The sequence below is a fragment of the Lutjanus erythropterus genome, chromosome 1, assembly GCF_056507025.1.
Source record: "Lutjanus erythropterus isolate fLutEry1 chromosome 1, fLutEry1.hap2, whole genome shotgun sequence".
Classification (NCBI taxonomy): domain Eukaryota; kingdom Metazoa; phylum Chordata; class Actinopteri; order Lutjaniformes; family Lutjanidae; genus Lutjanus; species Lutjanus erythropterus.
The window spans coordinates 33,782,967-33,809,967 of NC_139317.1; the positions used below are offsets into that span (position 1 = coordinate 33,782,967).

The 27,001-nt window shown below is 36.7% G+C and overlaps 2 protein-coding genes across 3 annotated transcripts in view; one reads left to right on the top strand and one right to left on the bottom strand.

The window, feature by feature from the left end:
* The window catches only part of LOC146333176 (neuroplastin-like), a 38,274-nt gene extending 21,888 nt beyond the window's left edge, over window positions 1–16,386 (top strand). For both annotated transcript variants that reach the window (XM_084720414.1, XM_084720422.1), the window contains 7 exons: window positions 1,754–1,928; window positions 3,551–3,645; window positions 7,494–7,627; window positions 7,788–8,061; window positions 14,899–14,920; window positions 15,035–15,108; window positions 15,201–16,386. In XM_084720414.1, the coding sequence (XP_084576540.1) occupies window positions 1,754–1,928; window positions 3,551–3,645; window positions 7,494–7,627; window positions 7,788–8,061; window positions 14,899–14,920; window positions 15,035–15,095 (761 nt within the window). In that variant the 3' untranslated portion in view covers window positions 15,096–15,108; window positions 15,201–16,386. The remainder of the gene's footprint in view (window positions 1–1,753; window positions 1,929–3,550; window positions 3,646–7,493; window positions 7,628–7,787; window positions 8,062–14,898; window positions 14,921–15,034; window positions 15,109–15,200) is intronic.
* rec114 (REC114 meiotic recombination protein) lies at window positions 15,847–27,001 on the bottom strand. The gene is made up of 6 exons (XM_084720432.1): window positions 26,694–27,001; window positions 22,886–22,975; window positions 18,741–18,824; window positions 18,175–18,339; window positions 17,028–17,096; window positions 15,847–16,785 (listed from the first exon to the last, which is right to left on the bottom strand). Exons 1-6 carry the CDS (start codon window positions 26,775–26,777, stop codon window positions 16,624–16,626), a joined length of 654 nt encoding a protein of 217 aa, XP_084576558.1. The 5' UTR covers window positions 26,778–27,001; the 3' UTR covers window positions 15,847–16,623.

The following is a 27,001-nucleotide window of genomic DNA, read 5'->3' on the forward strand; positions in this document are numbered from 1 at the left end:
TTGGACAAACCACTGTTATATAAGCCAAATATCGCTCTCTCCAAATCAACCAGACTCCTTTGGCAAAAATAGTCATTGTACCTTGCAGAACACAGGAGTTGCTTGTCTACCACTGCCATGATTGGTTAGTTAGTTTGTGTTATTGTGTGACTTTGGTGTTTTAATTTGTTAGATTGAATTCGCCAAATCATACAATAACAAACAGAGGCAGTAGTAGAACAGCAAGTCCCTGAAAGGTAAAATTACTGTTTTTGCCAAAGGAGTCTGGTGACCGTGGAGAGAGCAATATTTTTTTCATATAATGGTGGTTTCCCATCAGAAAGTCTGATGGCAAGGTAAAGTGGTGAAAATACACTCCACAAAAATATAAACACTATCATAAAATAACACTTTTGTTTTTGGTCCCATTTATCACAAGTTGAAATAAAAGATCTAAGACTTACTTGCACACAAAAGATTTATTTCTTTTGAATTTTGACAGCAAATTTGTTGAACAGCAAAACTTAAGTACACTTGTAGATAGATAAGTGCGTGACAAAAGAATTGACAATAAAAAAAAAAAAGCAAAAAGTCTCCTGTAGACGGTCTTCTGCACTTGCAAATTTAAGATTTTATTAATAACATTTTGATGTGATGACCTTCATCAGGTTAATTTTAGATGAACCATAATTTTAAATTAACCTGATGAATCTTAAAAAAAGACATCCATGTGACAGATATGGCTTGTGAAGATGCTGATTAAACAACATGATTAATATACAGCTGTGCCCCTATAAAATGTGTAACTTTATCTTTAAATAAAGACATTTATGAGGCACTGAACTATAGCTAGTTCACATGGAGCTATAGATACATTTTTTTCCTCAGGAGGTCAAAGTCATGACCTGCCCTACTCTGTCAGTGAATGGTTCACCCTGATATTCTCACCCTAACCCTTACTAACTATTTAGACCAAAGCTGGTGTATAGACTGTATGGATTATCTTGGAGAAGTGCTCACTAACATGAATCCTGACAAATTTGTCAACAACATTTGAGAGACATAAACCTTTTTAAAATAAGAAGGAGAGGTAGAAGAAATCTAGGAACTTTTACTTCAAACTCGTGAAAAACCGAAGCAACAACAAAAGTGTTACATTTTTGTTGAGTGTAAATATAGCGTACACTTAAATTGATATTGTTTTTTTAGGGTAACCTTTTTTTTAAGTGGCTAAAATAAATTTTGTTGCTGCCCATGTTCATAAGAGGACTTTGTTTACCTTCCTACACTGGTACTCCTGCTGTGTCTCCAAACTGGAAGCATGTCCATTGCCATCTACTGTAGGTAATACACTGACTATGGATAAGCAACCCCGCTTCAACTAATCTGAACTATCCCATTAAGAGTATTCAAAAATCATTCATAAATGCATTGCTTTGATTATAATCAATCAATTTGATATTTGATTAATATGCTTCTCTTAATATTAGAGAGATGTTTGTAAGCAGTTTCTCTTACACTCTTGCATTTAAGGGCATTACTGCATTCAAAAATTACTACTTTTTTACTCTAAAGACAAATGGTTGATATGAGGCACTCCAGCTGTTTCAAGTTTTGTTTATGTTATGTGCACTCTTGTCTTCACTTAGGCCCCCTCCTACACAGATCATATAAAAACAGCATACAGCCTACAGCTACTACAGCTTGGGAAGAAACATTAACACAGCGTTGAGCCCCAGTTCTGTGATAAGGTTTGACTGTCTTTGTGTTCCAGAACCAAAGATCAATGCCTCTGATCAGATCATCCTGTCCGCGGACAGCGCTAGCAAACCAGTTACCCTGCAGTGTAACCTCACCACTGCTCAAACTCCCCACACGGACAGCTTCTGGATGAAGAATGGACAGGAGATCTCCAATACACGGACAGAGCAGAGGAACACAGCATACAGGTGACTAAATAGCTTCCCCTCTATGTAGTAAGTAGGACATATTTTGGGAGGGAGGACAATGCGGACTGTGAGTGCTCCTGGCAATGGAAAGTGAAAGAGAATTCATCTAGAATTTATCTAAATGTTTCATGTAAAAATGGAAGTGGCTACGCGAGCAAAAAAAACAACTCTGAGGTAATCGTGCATTTTGAATAGCAAGACCTGATGGAGACAAAAGCAGTAAATTGTAAATGGGTCAGACCACAGACCACAGTGTTGCAGAAATTTTCTGTTCAACAATAAGTAGTCACGCAGACAACAGCTCATCAAAGCTAGACTAGAAGTATATCGTCAAGCAGTTACAGAGGCAATCACTAAAAAAGCTTTAATTTAGAAGTAGAAGTGTATGATTTGTAGCTTTTTTGCTTTAAGTAATCAGTGATATTTCACCACTTTACTTTGCCATCAAACAGTCTTTTCTGATGGAAAAGTTATAAAAGCCAAATATTGTTGTCTCCAAACCAACCAAACTCCATAGGTTAAATCTGTAATTTTATGTCGTGTCGTCACCAGTCTACTGCTGCCTCAATGTGTTGGTTTGTTTGTGTTATTGTGTGACATCAGTGTTTTAAAGGGATAGTTCAAATTCATCAAAGTCACACAATAACACAAACAAATTAACAGATTGAGGCAGAGGTAGAGGTCTCTTTGTATCTCCCAGCTGGGTGTGTGCTGACCACCATCTACTGTAGCTAACACACTGACTATCGATAAGTACTTCATACAACCTCACATGAAATAATCTGAGCTATCCCTTTCATGAGGTATGATCTGATGACTTATGGCTGTGAATATCACTTATTGCTTAAAGCAAAAAAAGCTACAAAGTATACTCTTGTGAGTTATACTGCCTTGCTATTGATTGCTTCAGTAACTGCTTGAAGATGATAGCCTAGCTTTGACTACAGAACAAAATAATCCAAACTGCTCCTTTAAAGTAATCAGTGATATACTGAAATAATGCTAAGTGATGCAGACCTTGCTAAGAACACTACTGAATACAATACCCTATTTGTTTTGATATCTCCAGGCCGTCATTGATTGAGATCAATGCTGAGGTAATTTCTGGTAATTCCTGGCTTTCCATTTGATTTTCTTATGCCACATTAATTATGTGTTAATCCAAATATTGTACTATACCAATGCATCTAACTAGAGAAAAAACATCATAGCCTAAAGTACCAACTAGTTGTTAGTTCCTGCTGTCACACAGTATAACCACTGGAGCACAAAACTACTGTCGCCCCCGTAGACATACCACAGACTCTCCCTAGCCACAAGATAAGACCAATTGGTCACTTCCTTGTCACATTACATCAGTGATACTCAGAAGATTACAGCTAAAATGCCCGTGGTCCCCTTCCCGGCAGAATCCAGAGCTGCTGTTCCGTAATATAACAGCATAATGCCAGCATTTTGTCTCCCGTGGACTTGTAGGCCCCTCAAGCTTTCACTGTTTTAATCCAAACTAATTAGTAGAGTTAGAGAAATTAGTCAACTTTATTAACTTGCCTACTTACAGTGTAAGTGACTGGTAAATTAAAATTGAAGTTGAATGTGTGTGTTTTGTATTTTTGTTGCAGAATTGTTAAACCACGGGCAGATGATTCTGGAGAATACATGTGTGTTTACACATTTGATATGGCACCAAATGCAAATGCAACAATTGAAGTAAAAGGTAAGATAAATTAAAATTTTCTTAAAATAACATTTTGTTAAATGAATGACACAAAAAGTGTCTGGTAACTGATTCCCTCTGTGATATATTATATTGAAAAAGCAGTGGCTTAAATTTGAGCTTTTTAACCAGGTCATGTGTGGTTATTCCACTGAGGGATGAAGAGCTAAACGTGTCCTAGAAAAGTTAACCACCTAAAGCTGTGTGAAAGAGTGAGAGTCCTTGTTGACAAAGATGTTTGAATTCATCCAGTGCACTGGTAATGACAGGGGAGAATCCGGAGGCTGTTGTCACTCTTGGCTTTCACTGAGATGACGGTCTAGACACATGGACAGGCACTGCACATACTCACCAAAACTGGCAAACGAAGCCCACTAGGAGGCATCCTTAAGAGCAGATATATGCTTTTAAAAACTGAATTAAACTGATGATTGAACATTTGTATATTGCTTTAATATTTCATAGAATTAATAATGGTTTCAGTTAACAAGGACAGTCTAAGTATTAGCTCGAAAACCTAACCAAAAAACTACTGTGTGGGTTTCATTCAAGCTGACAGCGAAGCCATCAACTTGAATAAGGAATCTTCTCTGAGAAAGGGCAAGTGAAACCCTGTTCAAGAGAAGCTTGCCTGTGTGTAGTTCTTAAGCCAATTTGCTGTGGCATGGCTATGGTGCATACTGAGCATGCCCTGCCTCCTATTCCGCGGCTGTCTTAAAGCGCTGCCTGATTGCGTAACATGGGTGATGACCGTGTGTTCTGCTTTCACTGGATTGTGAGATGATGGGACTCATCGCCATTCAAACTGAAGTGTCCTAGCCATCGCTAGACTGCAGGCCTGTGACTGTTGAGGCTTGCTATCTGTCCCCTGGAGAAAGAGTCAGTCTTTTAACTAAACTGATGATGCATGATTTTGCCCTTTAAATAGGCCTACATCCTGTGCCTAAAAATTATTAAAATGACAGGATGTTACGATATTAAGTGTAGGTACAATTGCTGGATCTAAACTAAACATTTTCATCAGGTCTTAAATGCTCTTGTGATTTTCTAGAGGTGTTTGAGATCTTTTGTGACCCAGGTAGCAAGCCCACTGTTATGCTAGCCAGCTTTGCACTGCGCTTCTGGCAGCAGTTCACTGAGATCCCTCGCCTACAGTGTCCTTGGCACACTCATCCTTGCAGGACTCGGCTCAGAGGCAACAGATGGAGGGTTCTGTGATGTTGTAGGATTAAGGCTCTGAATCCGGTCCCAGCCATCTCTGTGGCAGGAGTGGAGTTTATTGTCTGTGATACTAAGCTTACCACAGATACATATTTGGTACCTCATATTTCTCCAGTCTTAGTAAATGATAAGCACAATTCTTAAGAAATTGTTTTAACTTGCATACTGATAATCTTATTTTCCACAAGATAAAAAGTCCCAAATGTGCACATTTTTTCAGAAATTCTCTAAATTAAAACATGTAGCCACAGTAACATAAAATATAGGAAGCAACTAATGAAGGATTTAATGTAATGTCATCTTAATCAGCTTTTTTCCTATTCTTTCTGACAGCTTTGACCTTGCTCCTCCTCGCACATCCCCCTTGCACTCATGTGTCACTTTACCTCTGTCTAGCACACACAGATTAATAGTCACGGTAATCGCAGTCAGGAGTGTGAAATGGGAGTTTCTGCCTGCTTTAGCACCACTCTGGGGGCCGTCTCTGCGCTGTCAGTCACTGACATAATACAGTCAGGATAAGGCACAAATGAGCTTGGCCACTCCCCTGCTCAGGGAGCACGTGTGCACCATAATTAGAGTGGGGTGATGTCACCAAAGAGCTCAGACCCCTCCTGCTCCATTATCCATGCGCAGCTGAAAAATGCTCACTCCAGGCCTCTCCCTTATCCTGCTTAATTGCATGGAAGGAATTATTGTAATTTTGAGGATTAGTGGAAAAGCAGGAACAGTTATCTTCCTGATTCTGTGCAGAGTCTGTGTCTCACCTTTGGGAAAGACTCTGTTCTATTGATCAGTCTGACTTGGCATCTGTTGCAGCGCTTTATGACATATGCCTGAATTTATTAAATTCATGGCATTTGTGTTGCATTTTTTGTTATCAGTTTATTCATTAATCAGGGCCAATTCACACCATTTTTCCTTTGGCTCAAAATCTCTTTTGTGGAATTCACTGTGGAATTATTTTGAATGGGAACATCTGGCTCTCATATCACACTGATCCCTCGTCTTCCATGACCTCATTATGAATTGTATTGAAATGCTATTATCTCTTACAGAGTGATATTCCACATTGCCAGGGTTTGGTGGTGGGGGTGTGCGTGCTCACAAAAAAACGCATACCCAAAACAGTACTTTTTATTGAGAGCAGTAGTCCACCCTTCTCCCGTGCTAGCCTTCTTTCTAACAGACTTTGTTACACAATATAGTTTTACATGTAGTCCCTCTTTCAGCTGTCTTTGTGATCTGCTCACACTAGTCTATATGTTCAGCTAAACAGGTATCTACTGCAAAGAAACTACTAGTATCTATTCCTAAAAATAAGAGAGAAAATTTAAGAGAATATCTCTTTAATTTAGCCAAGTCATGCCAAAGTTATCTTGTAAGCATTCAACAAATACAACCCCCATGAGCCAGGGCACAACAGTAACAGCTGCCTGGTTGGTATTGGCAACCACTTGGCCTTTGATTGTCATTAGTGGCAACCACTTTTTAACAAATAAAAATAGGGACAGTAAATAGTGAAATGTGCACCACAAAATAAAGCATATAAATATATACATATGTATTTGTTGCATCAATGATATTTAAATATTTAACATGTACTGAGTTGGTGCATTACTTGCATGTACACAGGTATCTGTTTTAGAGACAGCAAAGAAAATTAAATAGTTTGAGTTTGGCATGAAAAGTTCAACTAACAAACAAATGTGCAAACTGATATAAGTGACAAAGAATGAGACTGCCCTGAAATTAAAAACAATAAGAAAATGTATGGTGTTTTAGGCGAAGTATCTCAGCACCTTTGAGCTGGACAGAAAATTATATTGCAAAGCATGCAATGCATACATCTCAATAAGTGACACACCATTAATATTAGTATCTTTATTACTCAAAATATAAGGTGAATGAGAATGTCAGCCACATTTATTTTCAGGTTTGTCAACCAAAAGCTGATGCCTGGTTGCCAGCAGATAGTCATAGGTTAGTGTAGAGTCCTGTGATGAGGCACATTGGAGCTTTAATTTTTTTTTTTTTATAAATAGTAAGTGCTATGTGTTACAATGATTTGGTGTTAAAACTATATTAACAAGCACAGTAGTGGATACTCCTTTAAGATCAGTACCCCTGTATCAGGTTTAAGCTATTTGTAGAAAGAATAATAAAAAAAAGAAACCCAAACCCTACAAGCAGACTATGGAGTCAAGTGGAAAAGATGCTAGAAATGTAGGAAACATGATACGACACAAATTCAGTAGCCTCTGTTTGAGATACTGAATGAAATTCTGGCATGACATAAACTGATGGTGCAAAGTGAGGCATATGATTTTTGAAAATATCTTTAAAGAGCCAACTAGGCTTCTTCTTGACTCCAACTGCTTGAGATTACAAAAAATTCAAAAGAAACTGAGCAGCTTCAGTGAATCAACCCTGCTATACAGACTCTTAATTACACTCCTCTCTCTTACACAGACATCGGAATTACACATATTATTACCATAGCCAGAACAGCCAATCACGCTCTCCTTCTTCATGCCATCTGGTAGGAGTTAAAACGCTCCTTTGAATGTGTTACCTCTGCCAACACAGCTAATGATCAACTTTATTTATTTATTTTACCTTTCCAGCAAAACCTGATATCACTGGCCACAAGCGAAGTGAAAATAAAAATGAGGGGGAAAATGCAATGCTTTACTGCAAGTCTGTTGGCTACCCACATCCCACCTGGACATGGCGTAAAGTGGATGGAACATCTTACACGGTATATGTGCATATATATATATACACACACACATATATATATATATATATATATATACACAGTATGCATATATATGAAATACAGGCAGATGACACTTTATCCACAGCAAATCTAGCCTATTTAACTTGTTTTCAATGTAATTAACTTCATTGTGTTTCAGGACATTGACAACTCCACTGGACGTTTCTTCATAACCAACAGAGACAACTACACAGAGCTCAACATAGTCAACCTGGATATAAATACAGATCCTGGAAGATATGAATGCAACGCCACTAACGTGATTGGAAACACTGCTGAGACCACTATACTACGGGTGCGCAGCCACCTTGCACCGCTTTGGCCTTTCCTGGGTGTGCTCGCAGAAATTATAATCCTAGTAGTCATCATCGTCGTGTATGAGAAACGCAAGACGCCAGACGACATTATTGATGGTAAGAAAACTTTTTCTCTGTTCCTCGCAGTAGACACTAATAAATAATAAACTACAAAGTAGATATAACATAATTTATGTTGAAAGTAAAACAATGCAATGCAAATGTAAAGCAATGCAATTTGTCTGTTGGTGTCTGATCTTTGCCACTAAAGGTATTGCATTATTTTAAAAAACACACTACCTACGTACTGTTGGGGATGGGAATTGATATGATTTAACTGATACAAATGCCATTATTGATTCTGCTTATTGGTCTGATTCTTTATGGATTCCCTTATTGATTCCTGAGCTGTAAGTTAGCAACAGTCTGTCCACGATCAATTAAAATGGATGAAATAAGACAATATTTGTGCAGCATTCATTTCATGCAGGCTTGTTTAGGCAAAGAAAAATTCTGCTAAGTTTGCCTCTGTGGTGACAATATTATTCTAACATGATATTTGCCTTTGTTAATGCTGTTCAGATGGGAAGCAGTGGCACTTGTGTAGCGTCAACACATGGCACTGATGAAATTCAAGCACATGTTGCATAGACAGATGTTCCAGCAAAGGGCTGGTGTTTTCATCCGGTCTTAAAGTAATAATTTTACAGACATTAAACCATCGCTTTTGTCATCTTTCTTAGTGAAATGGAGCTATGTTTTAGAGTTTTTTTCCTGAGTTTTTATATCATTGACTTGCAATGTGCAACTGTCAGAAAAACAAGCCAGCATTGAACTGTTAAGTTCAGAGGCATATGATTCCAATGGATCAGACAATTTGGAACCGGCTCTCAACTGGAACCGATTCTTGATTTCCTTTCCTACATAGTGTACATATTGGCCTGAAACCAAAAGATACAGCTTTAAATATAGTAAATCAGTAAAGGTTTTCCTTTGAACTGTCAGATAAGATATTTCAGTAAGTACAAAAATCACAAAGAAACTCAGTTTTTTAAAAGGGCAATAACTGTAAGGTCAAATGTCATTAACAGAAGAGCGTTTTCAGATGCAAGTAAACTACTAAACCACAAGGTTGCATCTGATCTTAGAGGAGATTTGTAGTGGCCAACTTCCTATCAAAGGTCTTGCTTCATTGCCTCTTGACTGGTGTGGCAAAAGGAGGAAGAAAGGACATTGTCACATATAAGATGCATGCAAATACAGTATGACCTTTCTACATGGACATTAGGTGAACAGCAGAGGGCCCACAGCTAACCTTTCCAAGAGCTGGCTATTTGTGTGCTGTGCTGATGGCAATGGTAGCAGCACATTTGTTTCCCATGTTGACAGCAGAAAAACAGTGTTCATAAACATGTGGGCTTATCAGCCTGCAGCTATATAACTTAATTGGTTACTATTTTTTTCCCTTCCCCCTTCTTTCCTAATGGCAACATAATCTTAATGGTTGGTAAGTGAGAGATCCTGCATGGTTTCGGAGATTTTTTTTTTTTCTTTCTGTCAATTTATATGTTTTACGAGCCTACAGTCCATCCACAAACATTATGGCCTTTGCTGAGATATTCACACAGTAAACTAAGTTTATATTTTAAGTCAAATGAAAACTTGTCTCCATTCATTTCCTTTTCCATTAGGTTGAACCCATAACGTCAGATATGTTTCCAAAGGTGATAAATACTTTGATGAAGGATTAAATTGCATATGTGTACAAAAAAGTTTCATGAATAAACTTTGAGTGTGTTTCTCAACTGATCTTAATTAAAAATGCACACCTGTACCAGTCTGTTAGCAGTCCTAACCTAATCATGTGAGTGAAATAAGTGAGAAAACACTTTTGAAGCCCAAACCATTTCAAACCATAGACATATATATGTAGATGCTGCATTGAGCACTTTGGTTCTGATATATTGACATCATCGCCATATTGGACCAGGTAAGACTGGCCTGTGAGCAAATACATTCAAACAGAGGAGCTGCTGTTTTTCTGGCTATAACGCACTATAACATCTACATTTCTCAACTAATGTCAATGAGTCATGTTATATTCAAGGGTTTATGATTTACATGGAGTAGGAAGGTACTTTATTTGTCTAACAAAGCCTTCTAATGAAACCTGGAATATAAAAACGACTCAATCAGATCAGCTGAGAAAGGTAAACTTTAAATTGCTTTTTATCCAGAAACAAGACCCCCTCACTTACTTGTATCTGTATACAGGCCGGTCTTGCCTGGACTAATGTGGCAGCAACACTGACGTACAATCCAAAAGCTAATGCGTTGTCTACAAATTAAACTTTGTGGCTTGGAAGTAGCTGCTTACGATGATCTATTTTGACTATATTAGCAATATAATTAGCACACACAGATGACACACATGACTGAGGAACAATCAATGTTCATATCTAAAGCACCAGCATGCCTCGATCCAGTTCCAAAATTATTAGAATTTAGTGTGGCCCCTACTTGCTGAATACACCCTTTTCTGTTTTTCGTATATTAACTGACACAATTTTAAATACAAATTCTAATACTGTCAAATTATATGTGATATTCTTTTTTTTAAATATTAAAAAAAGTGATAGATAAATGTGAAAGTTAATAGAAAAAATATGAAAATGGTCATGAGAAGAAAATCATGTAAGTCATATAAAATCATTATTTGGGGTCACTGAATCATAGTTTTCTCAAACTGTAATATAGATATAAACTAGAATATTCTATGATCACTTGTGTGCATAGCTGTAACATGCCATGGCACTGTGGAGCTAATTGTTTACTGTGCCGCCTACACTGGCCAGGACACAAAACAAGACATTGTTTGGTGTACTCAGCATTGACTCCCTCGGCAGATACAAGTGGTACGATAAACATCTTCAGGCATTTCATGTTACTGCCTCAAACAAACTGTGCTCACTGGACACTTTTAGGACTGAGTCACTCAAGCAGATGGGCAGGTAGACACATCCATTCTAGCACTATTAAGGCTGTAAACCACACATATCACTTTATTATATTATTGGGACCACTTGGACTGAAACACACTGGTACTTGCTCCATTCAGTAAGAAAATCTACTGTTATGAATGCTTAAATGTCTAATTCTCTCATACCTTTGTTTTTCAATGTAATTTACAGAATTAAAATCACTGTAGTCTATTCAAGCCAATACAGTTGTGGTATTAGAGAGATACTTGACTGTTACAAGTACAAAAAAAAACTTCAAGGGCCTCTACTCTGGTAGCCAATTGAGGATACACGTAAGCATCTGCAGTCTGGGTCTGAACGTCATGCCAAAAATATCAAAAGCGTGTCTATTGTGGTCAAAGAAAGGCAAAGTAAACACAGGAATGAAAAAAACAATACAGGGATGAAGGAACATAGAACAGGGAAATAAATTAAGTACTCATTTCTTTAATTCTGATTCAATTTAAATATTCCAAGATGAGTTTTTCCATTTCACAAATAAATGGCCTGTGCTTTCAGAGGTAGTCGAAATCACACGATAAGAATGTGACAAGACCAAATGTCTAGAAAGTCCACAGGTATTTCCAACCACCAAAGGTTCTGTGTGACCTCTACTCATGTGACTTTGTTTTCTTTTCATTTTGGAATAAAACATGAACACACAACCGCAACAGTCACTAATATGAATCATTCAAAGTGGGCAATGGTTGTACACCACACACTATTACAGACTAAACAAATACACCTTCAGGGTGCATCCTGTTTTTCATTTACTCACAAACAAAATAGTATTTACTCAGTCAAATGGGTTGGGAATATTAACTAGATAAACCTGTTTTAGGCTTAAATCTCATAAAGTGTTCATCAGATGTGGTGCCGTTTTGGTCCATTTTCTTCCTCTTAACTCACACATATACACTTTAAACACTAAAAATGTATTAATCATTTAATGATGCCCAAAATAGTGTTTATTGTTGCTTGACACTTGACTTTTAGTTTACTAAGAACTATAGACATCAGTTTATAATAAATACCAGAAGATATGTTTTAAGATGTAAAATATGTTATTAGTTCCTAACCATGATTTAATGCAGAATTTATTTCTTTACAGAAATAATAACATACTATAGTTGTAAACAGCATCTATAAACATCTGTTATCTCTATTTATCTATAATCAATAATTGACTATATAAATTATAGTTTCTTAATAGAGTTTTGCCAATATTGGACTTTGGGGCTGATGCAGAAAATTTAATACTAACTTTCCACAGTATTGCTACTCTAGAACCAGCTGCACTTTCTCACTCCATCTTCTCTCCAACAGTGAGTTGACACACACCACTGCTGTGCCCACATAGTCCGGCCTCCTGTCACTTACTTAGAGTGCTGTCTTCTTCCCGTCACTCGTTTCCCGCGGTTGTATATCTGTTAGAGCCTTGCTATATTTATCTTTTAATAAAAATCTAAAATTAGATCTACTCTATGTTGAGTCATTTTTTTCCTTGTGGTATTAAAAATGGTATTAAATATAAAAATTATTTTAAGGTGTCATATCAAATCTGATACCTTTGCGATGTTGGTCGTTATCTATATATCAGCCAGTAACACAAAGATCCTTCACACGTGGTTATAAAACACAGGTGACAAAATATTTAATGGAGGCAGGATATTTTACAGTTTAATATAAAACTTTTTTGTCCAAAAATGATATCTGGGCACTGGAACAGTCAACTTTCACTAATAATAATAATTTAAAAAAAATGTAATGTATATATTAAGCTTAAATTTAGAAAAAAAGGTAAGAAATATATAAAAGTTTTCATATTGGCGCATGAGGACCAACACATACAATGATACTGATATATACACTGTGATAGGCCAGTATCAGGCCAAAAATATCAGCTGACAGATATATTGATCTGGCTCTATTTTTTAATAATTTAAATGATTAGTTATTAATATCACATTATTTGTGGCCTGTTTAAATACAAAAAAAAGATGCTTCACTGCAAAATTTGCTTAAAATCCATGCACACGCACACACATATATCCATAAACCACACAGCTCAAGTAAGCTCTGTGCATGGCCTCTAGTTTGGTTTCATCTACCGGAAAAATGAAGCGATTAAGGTGGATTATATTTGCCATGTTTATGCCATTCAAATCAGGAACGAGGACTCCCTGCTCACGATGCACAGCCTCTCTAAAATCTCCTTTTAGCATCCAGTATTCCCGGAGGTTTTGGCCCCTGTCTGTGTGCATTATGAATTCTGGTCTCTTGATGGCTTAGCTGTGTTTGAACACTTTTATACTTCACAGGCAAGGGCTCTGAGGCAGAGGCTGACATTTCTATCCTGTGTTTCAAAACCAGCTGCTAAAATTACAGATTTTGCTGTGTGATGATTTGCTAAATAACAGTTCAGTTTATGTAATATGATGCATTTTAAGTTTAAAAAAAAAAAAACAACTTGTGCCCACGTACTGTATTTCTTGATGTTACATAAAAATCTAGCTATAACAAATGCAATCAGACTTGATGCACTACAGTGATTATTATTAACGCTCAACTATCAATCTCACACAGAAAACATCTGTTATTTTTTCTGTGCTTGCAAAGCCATTATAGTAAACATAGCTTTTGTGGTGTACACATACAAGGTGTGAAAACGGTGGGATGTGCTGACAGATGTTCCTCCTCCTCCAAATGATCACAGAACCATGTTTTTTTGTATAACATTAAAACTGTCATAATCTGCTCCATATTAATGCCATGGAATGCTGCTAATGCTGCTTATCTCTGACTTAAAGCTGCATGGAATATATCTCACTGTGACTGGTTACTTACCTGTTGACACATTTTCATCTGTATGCCAAACACCAACCACCATGTCAACCCAAAGGCTGTGGGTTTTGGAACTAACTTGTCACTCAGTGCAACAGTATCCACTATTACTCACCAGTCCCTCTTCCTGCAGTGTTTCTAACTGTCACATTGTAATGTATGTTATGTCTTTTATATGTTGGAGAAAATGATTACTCATAAATGTGTATTTCTATTCTTCTTATGTCAATCTGCGTGGTATTAACATTGAATAAAGAGATACTAACCACTGTATGGGGGGTTGATATAACCTCTAGATGCAGAGCAAAAGCTTTGAAGATATTCATGTTTTTATGTCAAGTCAGTCACAATATCACCCTTGTGTACACAGCTCTTTTAAAATCACTATGAAATTGCTGAGTGTAATTAAAAGATGCTTTAAGTGAGCCATCTGTAACCCTCCTACACATATGCTGAGTCTGAAACTAACAGGAACCCCATGAGATTCAGATGGCATGTGAGGTTAAGTTTACAATTCTTGGCATTAAAAGATGTTGTGGTGAGACCCTACTACAGTTTGTTTTCATACTGCAGCCCTTCTCCTATAAATGTCACTATTGACCATTTTTTTACAAAGATACAGCTGTTTTTTCTCTGAATTGGGTTTTACCACTTTCCAAGGAGTCTTTAGTAGTCTTTACTGTCCAAAAACCTTTATCAGGTTAATGCAAGAAGCTCCTAAATTCACGTTACTGTGAGTGTGTTTATCAGATACAAAGCTTGTGCACACAAAGCTGTTTGGCAGCTCACTCTCATGTCTGTGATGTCAGAGCTTCCCACCAGTGCACGACTCTGCCACACCAGCATTCAAAGCAATCTGTGCTTTCAGCTGCATCATCACACAATATTAACGTTCACTGAAGGATTCGGTAACATAGTTATCTGATAAGTAAACGTAAGACTGAGGAGTGTGAAAACTGTGAGCAAAGTAAAGTGCATATAATTTGTAGTAAATGTGCTGAAACATGCAACACAGGTATTTTCCTTTCATCTTTATCTTATATTTAACTTCTGTGTTCTTTTTTTGTTCTCTTCTCTTCTCATGCTAAAGATGATGAACCAGTTGGGCCAATGTAAGTATACAATTATTCTTTTTGCTACACATAATTCAAACAGAAATACTGGGTGTTGGTGATTTGAATTGCAATTACCTTTAGGTCACTAAATCATAACTGCTTCTTCCTTAGGAAAACAAATTCAACAAACAACCACAAGGACAAAAACATTCGCCAGAGGAATACGAAATAAGCAATTTACTCAAGTAAGACACTGTTGTAGGGGAATGGGGCTAAATATAGAACTCACTGTGAGGATTATCCATAGTCACGCCTTCTCTTGATTTTCTCTTCACAGACGAGATGGCTAAACTGCGTTTTTTTTTGACTACATGAAGGTGTCAGAGGTGGATGGAGCTCCAGGCAGTTTTGAAAAAAGCATATCTTGTCTCATTTTATGAGAAACAATATCAGCATAACACTGGCAACAAAAAGAACATAATGGCTGTCTTAAGCATGCCTTATTCAGTCTTAACGTGGAGATTTCAGGATGACGAATAATGACTAAAACCACCACAAAGGTGTACACATTTTTAATGTGCTGTTGGTGTCTCCTTTATTAATTTTATCATATCCTCAAATGAGGTGATCCCTTTTGTATTACATATCATGTACAATGCATGCAAGATAATTACGCAATAGGATACTCAGAATAGACATTTTCTGTTGTTATCCCTCGTGTGGCTTTTTTTTTGCATCTAAAATGACCTATGTTTTCTATGGAGTCATCCTTATTTTATTTATACGTATATATATATATATATATATATATATATATATATACATACACATATATATATATATATATATATATATATATATATATATATATATATATATATATACATAGTTAGTTTTATTCTTAAAAATTTGTACAGCATATCATTGTCATTTAACTATGTTTGATTTTGTGACAAGAAGTCCACTTTTAACAGAACTTTTATTGTGAAGCAAGGGCTTCAATGACAGGCAGTATTTAAATTTAACTGAGAGTGATTACAGAAAATGACTACTGTGTGTTTAACTATCTAAACAAAATGATATGTGTATTACTTTATTTTCTTTCCAGAGTAACTTAGGTGTCTTGTATATGTTGAAGTATGAGTGTTCAAATGATAGGAAATCTGTAAAAAAAAAATATTTTTTTTATATTTCCCAATTTCATTTATTGATTTTTTATTTTTCTCTCTTTAACTGTATAGCATGGCTATAATCCTATGCAATATGTATTCTTAAATAGATATATGGAGGGCAGTTTGTTTTACTCAGTGAAGCTTTAATATTGTGGGATCACTTGGAAGCTGGCATAGCAAAATTCACTGCTGTAGCTGCATGACTCCTGTTTCAATACAATGTATCCATGTGTGTTGCGGTGGAAATGGACCTGCATTAAGGTGAGAACTGAGGGACCAGAGTATATAGCCACGATCAAACATATGAGTGAGACCAATATTTTTTTTCTGAATAAAAAAATTGAAAATGAATGCAGATTTCTTTGTTTCTTCCTCTAACCACTTAAATTCAATACAATTCAAAACATCCTCTTCGGGCCATATACCATAACAACCAATGTATAACAACATTTCAAAACAACATTGGCAGCACAGAAACACTCCACCACCATCAGCGGCAGCAGCAGGCACTGCCTACACAAACTGTATAAGAAAAACACATTGCACTGACTTGACCTTTCTGCCTTCAGCTGTTGTTGAGATTCTTCACTATTCAAGCAGCTTCCTCAGCTCTCCCTCCACCATCTCCACAAATGCATGAAAGCTGGGATCCAGCAGACAAATACGCAGGATGGGCTCCAAGTCACCTTGTGCCAAAGAAGCGTGGCAATATACTTGAGGCAGAGTCACAGCAGTCTCTCCCAAGAAGTGCTGTGGAAGGTCCAAAAAATATTTTTTTCAAATTAAAATGAAAAATAAGAAAAACATTAATGGAGTAGCCCATGTTAGCCCTCATAATTTTAGTAAGTTAATTAAATGAGCACCTACACCTCATGAAAATCAGTAAAAACCTTGTGCTTCTTAGTTAAAATATAACACAAACTTACAGTGAGTATGTTGCACATTGGATGTTATTTAGTTAGTTGTTTGCTCTCTCTTTTAAAGATAAATACCTGAGCGAGACACTTGATGGACAGTGATCCTTGGACAGCCTCAGGCTCAGCTCCCACAGCCTTTCTCTGCTCAAACAGGGTTACATGCAAAAGAAGAAAAAAGACTTGACGAACACGGCATGACACCACAGGGTTAAGAGGCCAATCAATGGCTTCATTACTAATTGAACGATATCCACCCCTCAAAGCCCTTTCATCTTCACTGTGAACTCTTTCAGTGGGCCTGTTTGCTAAAGGTCACATTCAAACCCATGGCAGACCCCGTCCCTTTCTCAGTCCTTTGTGTTAACTGTTGTAAGCCAGATGGCTGTAAGTTTTACACAGAATCCAATTTCTAATTAACCATACGCTCTGAAAGAGTTCAAGTTTTCAAGTAAATAAAAGGTCACGACTGAAACGAAGCAGAATATAATGAAAGAGAAACAACAATCTCATCCCTACAGTGTGTTACTTGTAGACTTGTTAAATGCTTTGATGGTATGTTATATAAATTTTGCTGGTTTGTAGCTTTTGAATATAAACATTAATTTTCAGTTGTCTGTCTGTCAAAGGCTTAAAGGGTATGCCACATTCATGGTTGTATTCATAAATTAATGATATTTTTGTTCAACTTTGTTGTGCATGTGTGTGGGGTAGGACATACTGTTTTCTATCTATGCCATATGTTGTGTTGTGATTGGTTAATGACTCATGTGCAGTATATATTCTATTTCCGTCCACCTACTGTAGCTGCAGTGTCACCTCTAACAATAAGACAGTAATGTAAATAGCACCATCTAGTGTGTATAATGTGGCCACTGTTCATGAAGCTGACCACAGCATTGTGACGGTACTGTTAATTAATAATGAGTAATGACTACATGACAACTGCAATTATCGTGATTTACATTAGAGTGGTATACTTTTTTAAATTTACAAAATACTGTGCAATGAATGGTGACACAGGAGGTCAGTGTCTCATTTCTACCAAACAGAGACTATGCCAGGAGGTAAAAAAACAGCCACAAACAAGGCTCTCAGCTTCAAGATACAGCTTATTTCATTGGCCAATTTAGGGTATTTCTGTGGACAACATATTTTAAACTTACAAACATCTGATCTGTGCACAGTATAGAAATTTTATTTCCCTGATTGTAAAGTGGCCAACCTCTACAGAGACCTCAGCGGGGGACTGATTAGGGGGTGGCGGGGCGTCATCCTGAGTGGTGACAGGCATGTACTCCTTCAGTTTTTCCACAGCCCTTGAACACTCCTCTACAGCCTCTGCCCTGGTACTTCCATCAAACTGCATCCTTATCATGCGTCCCTCTCCCTGCAGAAATCCACAAATACACTCAATCTGTGTCTGTCAATCTAAACTGTGCCAATGAAAACAAATTCTGTGTTTTTTTGTTCAGAGCTTTTGTGAAATCAGGCTGGCAGGCAGTCAAAAAAAAGGTTTGGCATATAAGGAGAAATTGATGTTCAGGCAAGTAATGTCTGATCAATCAAACAGTAACTTATTTATACAATACTTTAAGCATAAGGAGACTGTTCATCATAGAACCCAAATAAACTGTATAAAAATACAAATCCAAACCTAATTACGATTAGTTTCCCCTTATAATTTGTTGTAGTGTAATATATATAATGATCTTACTCTTGAAAGGGAATTAGAACAGCCCTTGAGAAAATATTACCAATTGTGTGATTGCAATGCATCTCACGACTCACCTTCACAGTTAATCGAAACATCAGGTTATCAGATTTCTGCTGCACATTGAGAGAGTCAGAGGCACAGTGCAAAGGGATGACATCCTGAGAAAAGACGAGAGAATAAACATCTTCAGCAGCCAGGACAGGAAACTGTTTTATCCGCGGGTTACATTAACTAATGGATAACATAAAAAAAAAAAAAAAAGACAAGTCTTGGTCAACTACACAAATGTAAAATTTTGTACTATGCCAAATAAAAGCCACTTGATTTCCACTCATTCATTCATTTCATTCATGAATGTACAACAGAGAGTCTTATAGTTTTATCAAGCTGACTGTAAAAAAAAGAGTTACCTTTCACTGTCTGCAGGGGTCTCTGTTTACTCAGTAACCTCCACTTTGAGGCTTATGATAAGCTTTGATGCACACAGAATCATAGAAGCAGATGGATACAGCAATAACTTCATGTTGTGATCAGCTACTTTATCAAATGTAATTTAAACACATTTGTTTTGACTCTGAAAATAATAATGAAGGTATATCAAAAGGGTTTTCCTGAGAACAATGGCACTATCTACACCACAATTAGGTGATCTGCTGTACTAGAGGGCCATCAATCCACATTCAGTGTTATTACTATACATTTCTTGAGATTGGCAGCACTGTCATATTCAGTAATTTATAACAGTGTCATACCCAAGTGTCTTGGGTTGCAGTAATTGTGGAATTAAAAAGGTAGCAAAAGTAAATTCATAAATCAGTCAGGCTTGTGATTTTGGTGTACTTCTGTTCTATGAGGGATATTCAAACGTTTTATAACCAATTAAAGAAACATATTGGAAAGGCTGTTAATTCTCATTCAGGTACCATGCTGTTTGCAATTAGTTAAAGGAATAACCTAAATAAATGTGTGCAGTAATGTAGTAAAAACAGATGTTTCCACACAGGTCAATCACCAAATGGAGAATGAGAATTATGTGAATTATATTATATTGCCTTTCCAATCCACATTAAGACACATCTGCAATTTTGGACTACCATCATGAAAATGCCAAACCAGGGAATCTATTTTGGAAGAATGGTGTTTAATGCCTCCAGTAGTGTTCCAAAAAATTGAAGAATCTAAGCCAAGGGCACTGGGACTCCTCTGGTGACTCGTACTGGGTCACCAGTTTACTAAAACATTTTATGTTGCCATGTCATTTAAACAGTCACCATCTGTTGCATATTCAGTGTGAATTAATGCCAAATAGGCCTATATATGCATAAAGATGAGTGATTTTACTTGGTGGGTGATGCCAGTTAAGTCAGGAGTGTCTTCATTTTAAGGAGAGCACTGGAGCTGGAGGCCATGATACAGGAAATTTCTGTTTTGTACAAAAATAATTCCCAAAGTTTCCTTCAGACCTTATCATGTAGCCTTTGGCCTAAGTCCTCTGTATTGCAAGTTCCTGAGCATTCACTGCGCCAAACCTATAATAGACCAGTCTATCATCCTCGGTGAAAGCTCTCTGCAGTCTGACCTGAATATCTGTCTGGCTCGGCACCCTGGCGCAGCAAGATAGCCGTGTCACCTGCCAGAACTCCATTAATGAGACACAGAGTAGTCCCTCAAATTTCTGTTGTCTGCAGGGAAGGAAGTTCATTTTTTTGTCTGAAGGACACAATAACTAAAGTCCTGAATTTTTTCATTCATGTTCTACTTTTACCACTTTACATGCTTAACCAGACTTCTGCAGTGTGACACAGCTATAGATAAGGGTTACCTATTGAAAAAGTGATTCAACACACAGGTGACCTCAGTAATTCCTTGTCCAGATTGTCCACAACTGGTACTGGCCTACTTGTGAAATTAAGATGTACATGTCACTCTGCTGTGCCAAGGTTAGCAACAAACCAACACACAAACTGGATAACAAATGTCAAGTCCATGTTCTATGAGGCATATAAAATAAAAAGTGAATCAAAGCATGCAAATTCACACCTAATTTGGCTACTGTGTAAAATATTCTTATCAAAATCTGAGCCAAGCCTATAGTGAGTTTACGTTTTATGTAAGTCTGAACTTAAATTCTCCCCAGTACTATTCTTAAACTGATTTTCAACCTGTACCCACAAAGTTCTGAGGGCTTGACCCAACCAAAACAGTCCAGTCAAATCCCATCTAATTTGAGCAGAAATGTCAAGCTCTTCAGCAGAATATTTCACACAGCCTTCATCGAAGACTTTTATCTGGAAAGCAGATTTCCACAACAGATTTGCCTCACAGAAGAACTGCTAAGAGAGTGATGGACTTTTTCTTTAGCCATTTTATTTGTGGAGGACTGGAAAAATCCTACAGTGCTCCTGCACATTTCAAAATTCTATGCTTCTCCAAACTAAAATTTCCAAACATCAACTTTCAGTGCATTTTTTACATCAAGTTTTCTTTTCCATTGCAAATTCTTAGCCCACCAGGCTGTATATTTGGGATTGTCAAGCCAGTCCTTTGGAAACTTGCATTTACAAAGACAGATGGATGATGTTCCAGTTTCAAACATCTCTGCTTGAAGAGAAAGTAAACTAACCACTGCTACCTATACTCATATTGTTTTCCCTTAAGATATTGAATAAATAATATTATTGTTCCCTTCAGGTGTTTTAGTCTCTTTTATAAATAAGAACCAACAATGAGTTGAAAAGTTAAATATTTTAATTTTCACAGTGTCTGTGGCTGTGTAGCGTTGTTTATCAACTGTGTCCATGGCAATGACAACAAATGCAGCTCTGGTTTTGGTGGTTTCCTAATGCAGAAAAGATAGTCTGTTTACTTTTTTCTTAACTACAGGAAAGCTTAATATTTGGTTATTTCTGATGCTATGTACTGTGCATATGCAATTCAAAGACATAAGATATCTATATATTTTTTAATCTTTCTAAATTTGGTCACAGATCTGGATTTGGTACAGTTATAAGGCACTCAGGGGAGAGTGGTTTTGCAGGCTGTGACGTACAGGTCTGCGTAGGAGTGTGCATTCAGTCATACATCATACTTCTTGCCTTGCTTTTGATGACTTCCTCTGGCCTGCACTCTCTCACACAGTGTTTAACATTCTATTTGTGTTGGCTGCCTGCCACAAACAACATGAAAAACACTCTGCTTGTATGCTCAATTCAGTTTTAGAAATTCTGAAAGAGAAACTAGATTAGGGGCAATAGTCTGGAGACAAATATTTTTCCATACTTTTCTTTTTTCTAGACCTGGAAATGAATAAAATCTAATTCCATATTTTTTCACATGTTCCATACTAGGCAGGAACCCTGACATTACTACATACTATTCATAGGGTCTTATTATAATATAGATTCTTGTTAATTTATGTATATTTGCATAGAATGATGGTAAAAACAAAGTATAATAAAAAAAAATAAACACAAAAGCTACAATCTAGTGCTATATGACACATGTACACTCTTTGAAGAGGGTGGCAAAACAGTTAATTAGAATTATTAGAGTGCACATTCAATGCTCCCTTCATATGGGGGAGGACAACTAGTAATAACAACTGTGGTGTACTACAGATTGCCAGTGTTGGAGCATGACAAATGCAGCTGCAGCCTTAAATGATTTCAAGCACTTCCCCTATAGCCACAATCTATTTTTGAATTGCAGACCTTCAAGTACAGGTACACTGCAACAGCTTTGCAACACAATGTTTCTTGCACTGTCTGGAGTTGAAATGTCAAGGTCTCCTGAACTAGAAGTCTGCGTACAAGTATCAGAACAAAGTGATGCACACAACAAAACTGCGCACCCAGCTTTAAACTGATTATTTATCTGTATTCATGACACTATAGTCTATCATGAAGGATACTATATTTTTTATTTTTGTTAACATTTGGATAACCAAATGATGATGATATTGATATTGTGAACCAAAAGCTTTTAATATTTCAATCTATAATTACTAATCTTTTAGAATACATATCACAAGGAAACCTACAACTGAGGTATTTTTACATGCTTGATTCATTTTAATATGAAACAAAATCATGGTATTAAATCACAGAAGTTTCAGTCTGATAAAGAAATAAGTTTTGTAAAAAAAAAAAAAAAAAAAAAATAGACCTCACCCAAAACATCTAAACATACAGGATCTGTTGTAGCTACATAGTCTTCTTACCAGGCTTTTCGGTCCTTGTAACACCAGCAAATGTCCAGATTCCACAATTGTAAGGACTATTCCTGGTTTATTACCTTTTGCCTCAAATACCTGATGAAGAGAAGGAAATGTTAGCGACAGCAAGTTATAGTGTGTAATTTATTTTAGTAATCAACTGGTGATGCATCTATCTATAAATGCCAACATATTAAGCACTGTGTACTTGATATAATGTTCTTAAAATGTTTAAATGTATTATTAAAACAGTTGCACTGTCCCATGTAGATCATGACTGACGCTCACATATTGCCTTGATCTGTACAGTGTATTACAATGTGCAATGTGGCAGAGTTCAACGATGGAGCCTAGCTGCAGCTAAATTCAGTTTAAACGCATAATTTTATGCCTATTACTGTAGTTCTATTCTCAGAGCTGTCTCACAGTATGCTGTATAATGTGGGGAGATTTTGGTTTCACAGACAGTCATCCCTGTCCTCACACTAAACATACAGCTCCAGCTTGCCATCTAGAGTCTGAGGCAGTTAATGAAAGACAAAACCACAACTCTTAAAGCAACATTATAGAACAGCATCCCGAAATCTCAGCCCTCCCAGCTCATGAGTCATGATTGATGATTTGAAACTCATGGAAGATAGATGACAAGTTGAAGATGAATAACGAAGTGAGAGGACATCTGATTACGGCATGTGTATGTATTACCTCTACAAGTCTTCCTCTCATCAAAATATTATTTTGTCAATAAAACAAACTACTAGTCACCGTGGCCATAGTTTTAGCATATACTTGTTTATTCTGACATTTTATTTCTGATTTATTACTTCATGTGAAGGTGATTTTACTTGAAACATCTGAAACTTTACACGCGTCTTTGATCAAGAGGAGAAACTGCACTTCAATAATGAATGCAACCAAAAAAGAAATCATTAAGAATAAATGATCAAACGGTCTAAAATATTATAAATAATGACCTGATCCAGGTCAACAGACAACTGCTGTCTTTCATCGAAGACATTTTGACTTGACAGGCGAAGGTGTAAATCATACATGTAATGATGGCTGAATTCCATTTAACTACTTCAGGTTTTCAGAGTCCTGGTTTTGTGCATGCTCACTCAGTATCACACTATCATGGCTTGAAAAGAACACACTTGAATAGAACTGAGCCTTTGTTAGTGTCACTAGTAACACGTCTGTTTCCTACTATGACAGGTAAGTGTCGGCTAGCAATAAAGACTACCACTGATATGCTAGATATTTTTACCCAAATTTTTACCCCAATCTCCATAGTCAGTGTAGCACAGATGTGTATACAGTATATTATTAAACTGACCATTTCCTGCACTGTGGAGACCAATTGGGATTTACATTTTGCCCAGTACTTTTATTATAGCCATTTTCTTTCACTTTCATCCCCAACGATTCTCAAAGCACATACAGATTGATATAAAAGGTCTTGCATTCATTTTCTTCTTACATGTCTAATATATGACCTGCAGCAATATTATTAATTATTATTATTATTCTTAATAATAATACATTGTATGGCCATTTATCCCTTTTGTATTATTTTGATTAATTTAGAGTTGAATTTTCTGTCTATTTCTGGAGATCTGTTTTTGTGTCTTGAAGTGCACGAGTATTTTGTTTTCATTTCAGCCGCCATGTGAGCACCAAAACTGAATTTAAATCAGGGCTGGGAATCACTGCAGAACTGTTTTACTTGAGAGTAAAGCTTCAAACAAAGGTCTTATCAGTCAACATGAATTCTCTCCAACATAAACTGAAAAGGCACTAAATTCTTTTTTTACAGCCTCCCAAATGAATGCTGTATGCAGTCAAAGCTCCTTTTCTAATTTCAATATCATAGTTAACTGAACAAAGTTTCTGACTGTTGCTCCGACATAATAAGTTCATTAAGTCAGCAATTTGAGCTCTAGTAACACAATGGGTTTTCTTATTTTTGACATTACATATGCTTAAGCATTAATTGATTACCAAAGAACTAAAAAGAACTATTACTAGCAACATCGTAACACATATCTTTACTATTTTTAATTTTACATGTATTTTGACATCTACAATACACCTTTTTCACAGCAGCCATTAGGACATTAAATAGTAGGATGAACACAGGTGTTACCAGTGATACTAATCAGACACTAAACAGAGTCAGAGTGCTGCCATTGTGCAGGTTGGCTCACTGGAAAGGCTCTGCTACACTAAATGGAACGGGGCCTTAATCACTATCATTGGTATCACCTGTGTTAACCTGGTGCTGTTTTTGTCTTTGCCATTTTGTTATACTGTGTTTATTAATAGAATATCTTTAGCGATATAAAGCACTTAATGATTTTGCATCTGTGAAAACTGCCATACAAATAAACTCTGCTTAGTAATGTAGTCTATTATAACTTCTTTTTAATGGACGCAGCCTCACTGTTGTTGTGTTTACAGTAGATGTATTGATTTCTACTGATAAAATGTATTTATCAATCGACTTAAATTGACATCATTAAAAGTAAATTAAGTAGAATATAATTTACCAATTGTTTTATATCCTGGTTGTCCCAGTTTGTGCCAGTTTAAAGTATCACTGCATCATTACACTAATGGGAAAAAATATTAGTCAATGCACACATAATAATACCACTTATGTTTTTTATGCATTGTACTAGTGTTATCACAATACTAGAATTTCTATTTTCTATAATTTGCCTTGAAAAATATTGTTACTCAATATTTTTGATACCACTGGGAAAAAAAACTCAATCAATATTAAAGGCATAAAATGTTTAGTTTTTTATTTTAAGAGAAATATAACAAGGCAATAACATGACAACAGATACACCAATGACACAAGTGATAGAGAAAGACAGCACTATGGGTAACGGAGAGGAAGTAGAAATTATGTAGGTCCTGCATCGGTGTGTGTCAGCTCATTGTTTTAAGAGAAAACAGCACGAGAAAGTGCATCTGGTACTGGAGTACCGAAACTGTGAAAAAGAGTGTAAGTATTTCAAATATTCAGAACTGATATTTATCAATATATTGATATTTTAACACAAGTCACAGCACAGAGAAGTTTTACAACAGCCATTCAAGACACAGAAGAGTTTTATAACACCCAATCAAAGCAAAGGTGGTTTGAAAAACAACCAGTCACAACATCAGATGGTTTTTACAGCCAATCACAGCACAATGAGGTTTTATAACAGCCAATCCCAACACAAGGAAATATTACAACAGCCAATCACAGCACAGGGGGTTTGTACAACAGCCAATCACAACACCGAGGGATTTAACAACAGCCAGTCGCAGCACAGGCGGCTCTTTCAACAGACAACCAACAGAATATGTCCTTTAAGGCGGACATAACACACTCTCGTTGTCTGTGGGAATACCTATAAAACAGCGGTTAGTACTGTAAAACAATGGCCTGAGGTGTGCCATGACACTATAGGTTCATTTTCAAAGAAAGAAAGACAGACAACAACTCAGCTCTATGACGGGTTTCAAGACCTGATTTACAGAGGCACAAACTGTTTGCTTACGGGCAGGTAGCCTAGATAAGTCCCAAACATTAATCTTTTAACAGTTTGTTGATAATAACAATAATTGTGTTTGTGCACATAATAAATGTACTGTGTGCTAATACACAGTTTACCTGCCACCGTGTTTACTTGCCAAATTAAGGTTAATCAGGACAAAGGGCGGATCATTTCAGACTATGCTAGCTAAAACGCTGCTAGCATTAGTTTGGTTAACGTTAGTTTGGTTTGCGATTTTTTATACGTTAAACGTCAGTTACCTTCCAAGGCTTCCCGTCCGTTTTTCTAGAGCCTGGGACGAAACGCCCATAGCGTTTTAACCTCCATGTCCAACTGGTGGCCATTTTTAAAAGCCAAGCTCTCAATCGTTGATATTTTATTGGGAAACCAGCGAATGCTAACCCGAAGCTCAGTTCCAGTGTGAGTGAGCTATGCGCTGCGGTCAACACTCTTGTGTCAGACTCGTCTTAACTGCCTTTCTGTAACGCTGTGGTCTACTTCTGGCTCGTTTTATGGCATCTGCACGTGCATCTGTGGCGTCACCCACAGATGAAGTAATGGATGAAGT

Coding starts and splice junctions, on each gene's coding strand:
- rec114 (XM_084720432.1), bottom strand. CDS start 26,777: ATGGCCACCAGTTGGACATGGAGGTTAAAACGCTATGGGCGTTTCGTC. Junction 18,340..18,740: donor TGTTTCGATTAACTGTGAAG/GTGAGTCGTGAG, acceptor GGATTTCTGCAG/GGAGAGGGACGCATGATAAG. Junction 16,786..17,027: donor CCATCAAGTGTCTCGCTCAG/GTATTTATCTTT, acceptor GACCTTCCACAG/CACTTCTTGGGAGAGACTGC.